The following is a 6,962-nucleotide window of genomic DNA, read 5'->3' on the forward strand; positions in this document are numbered from 1 at the left end:
TAAACTCATCCTTCCTCTATTACGACTCCACACTCAACCTTCTTCCTCCCCCTTTCCCCAATGAAAAGGAATCAATTTCTAAAAATAAGGCATGGAAAATAATGCTCGCAGCTAGTCCAGAATGCTTTGGTTCTTCTTTATGTGAAAATACCAAGCAAGCGTCCTCAAGGCCCTGGGTCAGGACGTTAGGACAGGTGAGTCAGATCAGAATGCTTCTCCCAAACAGCTGGGCAAAACTGACCCAAGTTTTCTTTGAAACTTGGCTGCCAACTGTCAGTGAGCACAATTCTGGACAGGTTTATTGAGGTAGTCTTTCAACAGTCAACATTTATTCAGCACTTACTGTTTGCCTGACACTATTCTAGAGGCTAAAGAAAAGAAAAACACAAGTTCTGGTATCTTGGAACTTACGTTTTAGCAGAGGAGATGAGACAAATATTAAACAAATAATAACAAAAAGAGCTAGTTACTTTACAGCTACAGTAGGCCTGCCAAAGGAGAAGCACAGGGCTGCGAACAGTGAACAGTACAGAGCCTGACCTGAGTGCAGAGAGGAAGTGACATTCAAGGTGGAAGATTTAAAGGATGAGAAGCTAGGGGTGGGAAATCATAGGCTGGAGCCCCTAGAAAGGATGAATCTTTATATATGTGCTTTTTACATTCGAATGTTTAATCACCTGGGATTGATTTTCTTACATATGGTCTGTGATACTGTTCCAATTTATTTTTTTCAGATAGAAAACAAAATGTCCCAACACACTAATTTCTAATCTTGGTTTTGATATACATTATAACAGATATACAGAACAGTTTCTGAGCTTTCTGTTCTGATCTATTAATTATATTGTCTATTTGTATGCAATCCCTTGTCCATATCTCAGTTTTCTTTAGGCCAGATTCCTAACCTGTTCGCCAGGAGAGTCTCATACATTCTAGGAATTGGGTTTTTCAGATATAGTTTAGAATCAGCTTTGTCAACTTCTTCAACAAAAGTTGTTTAGGCAAAAAACCTTTTGATATTTTGGTTAGAACTGTAGTGAATCTAGAAACCAATTTGGTAAGAATAGCACCTTTAAGAATTTAAATTTCTAATATGTGATGTAGTATATTTCTCCATTTATTTGGTTCTTCTTTATTGTCTTTCACTTCAGATACATATTATATATTTTGGTTACAAGTTAGTCCTAAATATCCATTTTTGTGCTATTATCCATCAATAAATTATATAGGTAAATATTCTTTGATGTATAGAAATGTACTTTTTAAAAATAATTACTTTATTTTATTCATTGTAATTATTTTTATTTTTTTTTTTTTTTTGAGAGAAGGAAAGTGAGATAGCAAGCTGCCAAGTCCAGGACTGTAACCCTGGTCAGCCATGTGGGAGTCCAGCCACCTTAACCACCACACCACCTGCCAGCCCCCAGAAATGCACTTTTTTACATTGATGTTAAATCCAAGAAACTAGCTAAAATATTTTACTATTTCTTATAAATTCTAATAAAATCTGCTTTTTTTTTAGAGAGAGAGAGATTTTGCTCTTGGGTGTGTGTGTGCTCACCAGAGACAGAAAGTGAAAAATCACATCCAGAGAGGATGGTCATACCACAATCCCTTCTCCTCCATTCTCCTCTCAGGATCTTGGGCATGTATGAATGCACGTATGCCCACCATGAATTTTAAGCCACTGGGTCCAGGACTCGAACTGCAGTCGACTCCATGGGAGTCCAGCAATGTAACCATTACTCCATTTGCTGGTCCCAAAATCTGTAAATTCTTTAAGGTGTCTATAGTGTCTATATAACCATTTATATCATATGAAGTAGTGACAGTATTCTTTTTTTCCCTTTTACAACCTTATTATTATTTTCCTTTTTTTTTCTTTTCTGTGTTTGCTGAGACTGTCAGTAAAATGTTGAAGAGAAGGTACTTTCAAGGTTGCATTTTAATTGTTAGGTTTGCTGTATATTTGGTTTAAGTTTATTTCTTCCATAAGCTAGAGAAACAGAGAGAGAAAGAAAAAGAGACAGCAGCCCCAACAGGGTCCTGATGCCATGATCCACCCTCAGGCATACCTTCAGACTCAAATGTGGAACCTTTCCACGTGTGTTAGACTTGGAGAGCATTGTGTTTCACTGCTGTGCCACCATCTGGTCCCTGCCATAGATTTTTTTTTTTTTTAAGTTTTCCCGTAGAGAGCATGCACCCTCAAATGCAAAGGTGTGCCAGTCCGGTGGGTAGGACAATATTGAAAATAAATGTCAGCCATGATATAAATGAATCTTAGAAATATAATGCCGATTTCATTTCTCTCAAGGACAGAGAAAGTGAGAAATCATCCCCCCAGGAGGATGGTCACACCACAATCCTTTCTATTCCATTCCCTCCTATTCTTCTCTTGTGATTTTGGGCAGGTATGCACATGCGATCAGTACGATTTTCAAGCCACTGGGTCTGGGACTCAAACCATGGTTGGCCATGTGGGAGTCCAGAGGCTTAACCATCACATCATCTCCTGGTCCTATCCCTGCTGTAGGTTTTTGTTTGTGTTGGTGTGTGTGTGTGTGTGTGTGTGTGTGTGTGTGTAAGGAAAAGGTAGTTTATTAAGTAAAAGTATAGTCCTGAGAGGTCGGAGTGAGCCCGAGTGGACAGACAAAGAATGACTCAAAAGGTCCCAGCAGTTGCATTCTGCTGAATTTATAATTTTTTAAGAGAGATTTGTGCTATAGGGTACGTGCACTCACTGAAGAGACAGAGAGACAGAAAGTGAGAAATCACCCTCCAGGGAGGATGGCCACACCACAGTCCCTTCTCCTCCATTCTCTTAGGATCTTGGGCACGCACGCACATGTGCCCAGTGTGAGTTTTAAGCCATTGGGTTCAGGACTTGAACCACAGTCGACTACATGGGAGTCCAGCAATGTAACTGTTACACTATCTACTGGCTCCAGATTTATAATTTTTAACCTAGGTCATGTGGGTCGATCATTGGCTGGGCCTACTGATTGTTCTCATCTCACAAGCTCTATAAAATGTGGCTAGGTCCACTGACTTTTCGTTGGTTATTTCAAATGTGGCTTAATCAGCTAGACATCCCCCACTTATCTCCTGCTTACATTACCTTGGGCAGGGAATTTTCTGCCCTGCTCAGTTTTTCTCTTTAACCATGTGGGCAGAGGCTCTAGCTCCTCTACCCACCTCCTTCTGCTAGCTCTCTCCTGCCTCGTTTTCCCTGAGAGGCATGATCCCCATAAGTCTTTCTGGGGAGTTGAAAGTAGATGGTCTGTCTTCTATAATGATTTCATGCTGGAAAAGGGTGTTGGCCATACCTATTGGGGATCATGGAACTCTTGCCCTAAGTGATTTAGATGGGAGAATGGGGCCAGGGGCAGGTCACTGAGTTAGTACCTAGGTGTGTCATGGGGAGGGTTGTCATTGGTGCTGGATGATTTGCAGCAGGAGTCAGTGGAGGTCCCAAGGAGTTGGTATCCCTGTTGTATGGTCACTTGCAATTTGACAGCTTCTAAGCAAGAAGAGATAAATTCGACTAGAGATTTAAAAGACAGGGCCCCAAAACAAGGGTGAGAATTGGTATTGACAGGTGTCCCAAGAGGGGCAACAGCCAAAAGAACCAGTTCCAGATTTTTTTTTCTTCTTTTGGAAAGGTTTTTGCTATAGGGCGCGTGTGCTCGCCAGACAGACAGAGACAGAGAGACAGAAAGTGAGAAATCACCCTCCTGCGGGGTGGCCATGCCACAATCCCTTCTCCTCCATTCTCCTCTTGGGATCTTGGGAACGCACGCACACGCGCCTGACCTGAGTTTAAGCCACCGCGACTCAAACCGCAGTCGACTACGTGGGAGTTCAGCGACATAGCCATTACGCTAACTGCTGGTCCCCAGTTCCAGATTTTTAACAAGATTCCCTATGATGTGACAATTGTTGGGAGTCGTGAAGTGATATGATTACAGAAAGATTGGTCTAAGGCACCTAGTGATTATCTTTGAGTTTTATCAAGAGTTCTTTTAACACAAATGTGTGCCTAAAATTTTAAAGTAGTCACTGTTATGGGTCTCTAAATTGGGGATCTTAGTGAAGGCTTAGTGGCTAAGTACCATTGGAAGGATTTAAGAAGGTTAACTGCTCTTTCTACCAGTGTGTTCTTAGTCTATTCAGTTATTTTAAAATCCTGTAAGTCTTGCATATTTATTAACCAAAAAGGTTGCCATCCCATATATTTAGGATGAAGAGTCATTACGCTATTGGCCCACAGTTGAATAGGAATAGGAACAGCTGTGTATTGTGCTGAGAATGAAGATGAACAAAGCCAGCAGTCCTTAGTCAACTTTGGGTTGGAAGTCTTAGATCTTAGACAATTCTGGTTGGTTTTTTTTTTTTTTTTTTTTTTTTGCTATAGGGCACGTGCGCTCACCAGACAGACAGAGAGAGACAGAGAAATAGAAAGCGAAAAATCACCCCCCAGGGAGAATGGCCACGCCGCAATCCCTTCTCCTCCATTCTCCTCTCGGGATCTTGGGCATGCACACACGCGCCCAGCGTGAGTTTTAAGACACTGGGTCTGGGACGCGAACCGCGGTCGACTACGTGGGAGTCCAGCGACATAGTCGTTACGCTAACTGCTGGTCCCATGTATTTAAAGTCTCTTGGGGTCTGATTTGGTCTTCTGTTTTTCCTACTGGCTCTCATTCAATGTGCATTGTTTCTGTAATATCCCTATACTTCATCTATCTCATTATATCTTTTTGTTTTTAAACAAGTTACACTTTCCTGCAATTCCAATGTGACTCTTCAGTGCAGAAGTTGAAGGTGAAGTCATTCATTTCTGTGCCTAGAAGCACATCTTGAACTGGATCACTTTAAACTAAATTATTGTCATAGGTTTCTTAGAACTCACAAATATTGAAAGCTTGGTCTGCCAACTTGTTATTAAACATTTTTAGGGCAGTGCCCTCAACTCAGCAGCAAAGTGCAATATTACCAAGTCTCCTTGCATATTTAGGGGTATGTTAATTTAGAGAATGCATAACTATTTGGGACACTAGCTTTAAGTGGGTAGCTTCCAATTAGTCTCCTCTTCCAAGCAAGTTTTTGGTTTAACTCCTGCCCCGAGGAGAACCATACATGAAGTTGTGCACTACAGAACTCTAGAGGGCCTCTTTCATTTAAAATACCCTCCTTGTATAGATAGATGCTGTGGACTATGTGAAATGTGATCTCTTTCATACAGAGTGATGCACTGTTCAACCCAAACAATCGTATGTAGAGACTCTGTTTCTACCCACACAAGATGGTGAAAACTAAAGTTCAGTTTCAACAGATTCAGCAAGTGCCCTCCAGATGAGTTTAGTTTTTATAATTTTATAACTGACAGAACTCAGATAAAAAGTAGACAGTATTTCTTCCCTTTTGAAGTTCTTAAAAAGGTAAGCATTTTAATAGCTCATGAACTCCATTGGTGTGCCAATAATCATGTAAACAAAACATAAACAACAAGAATACCCACCACTTGCCCCACTAAAGGAAGTGTTACTTTTGATGAGAAAGTGTTCATTACTTTGCTTTTTATTTTTTTATTTTTAGATGTGGACTTCCCAATTGTTCTTCAGCCTACAAATGCAAATGAGAAAACACAGCTAATCAGAGAAGGACCTCGAAGTTATTGCACAGACTCTTGATACTGAGCCCATTGAGAGGCCACAGTACTCTCTCTCTTGATTCAGTCATGTCTCTAGGTGGTCACGGAGGAGGGGAGGGGTCATGAAATGCTGTGAACTTCTCTACATTTGTATATCATTTTTGGGTTAGGGGAAGATGGTTGCTACATAACTTTTGCAGCATGCAGACTTTCTCTTCAAGTAGAATTCCCAGTGGAACACATTCAATGTTGATGAATAAAGGCCTGAAGAGTTGTTTTAAGATCCTTGCATGAGGTAAGATGTGGCACTGGACAGCCGTTATGAACCTGCCCTTTATGTGAACCAGATTTCTGTCCTCAGACAAAAGTGTTATTCCAAAACAGAAGCTACGTTTCATCCATTTAACTAACTGCAATATTTATATTTGCCGCAAATATCATCAGCAAAATATAGATGACAATTAAGGGTTTTTTTTTTTTTTTGTATGTGGAGGTTTTTCTCTGTCAATATTCAATATGATTACAGAAGTATTTCCCAGAGGCAGGAAGAGAGGATTGGATTTAAAAGACAAATTACAGTATTTTAAAGTATATGTTTGGAAGATTAAAAATTGGAATTTGCTAAAAACTGACAAGTAAAACTAAGAAGAAACAGGTTTGTGTGTACTCTTAGACTTGCTTTAAAAATACTTCAATCTGGTTAAAACTTATAATGATCCAGAAAATCATCCTGAGACTGAACAGACCCAAACAATGTAATGATCATTTTTTAGTAAAATTTTGTATACCTCGCCCAGATTAACTAGACTAAGGGACAGGAACATGTGAGATAGGGGTAGAATTCTAAATTCCATCGTATAAATTTAAATGTAAAGGCATGCCACTTATCCCATTTTTGGTAGGATTAATTACACTGACCAGAAAACGCTCTGCCCTGTGCGTACTGGACAACTTAAACTCAGAAGTCACTTCCGCACTGGCTTGTTTGATTCTTACATTCATAATGCAGTTAGAAACCATGTGCTGTTTCTAATATAGTACAGCAGCAAACGTGTTTGTTTTTTCCTAGGTCTTTCTTAGTTCTTTACATAATTTTGCATTTTAAAGATCCTGGTATGTTTTATATAATACTGCATGAAATGCCACTTCTTTCTTTGTTTCTTATTTCCCACCGTCACCACCAAATTACAGCCAATTACTGCTAAATATATATTGTAAGTGAGAATTAGTGCTACAGCTCTGACAGTTCTGAAGTCAATAAAACTCTGCTCTAACTCTTGAGTTACTGGATTTTTTTTTTTTCCCT

General features: G+C 39.8%; 1 protein-coding gene across 4 annotated transcripts in view; it reads left to right on the forward strand.

Moving 5' to 3' along the window:
- Nucleotides 1–6,844, forward strand: part of DNAJC5B (DnaJ heat shock protein family (Hsp40) member C5 beta) — a 96,651-nt gene extending 89,807 nt beyond the window's left edge. For all 4 annotated transcript variants that reach the window (XM_006150438.1, XM_006150437.1, XM_006150440.1 and 1 more), the window contains one exon: nt 5,602–6,844. In XM_006150438.1, the coding sequence (XP_006150500.1) occupies nt 5,602–5,696 (95 nt within the window). In that variant the 3' untranslated portion in view covers nt 5,697–6,844. The remainder of the gene's footprint in view (nt 1–5,601) is intronic.
- The last annotated feature ends 118 nt before the right edge of the window (nt 6,845–6,962 follow it).

This window comes from Tupaia chinensis, unplaced genomic scaffold (assembly GCF_000334495.1).
Source record: "Tupaia chinensis unplaced genomic scaffold, TupChi_1.0 Scaffold000288_2, whole genome shotgun sequence".
Classification (NCBI taxonomy): Eukaryota; Metazoa; Chordata; class Mammalia; order Scandentia; family Tupaiidae; genus Tupaia; species Tupaia belangeri.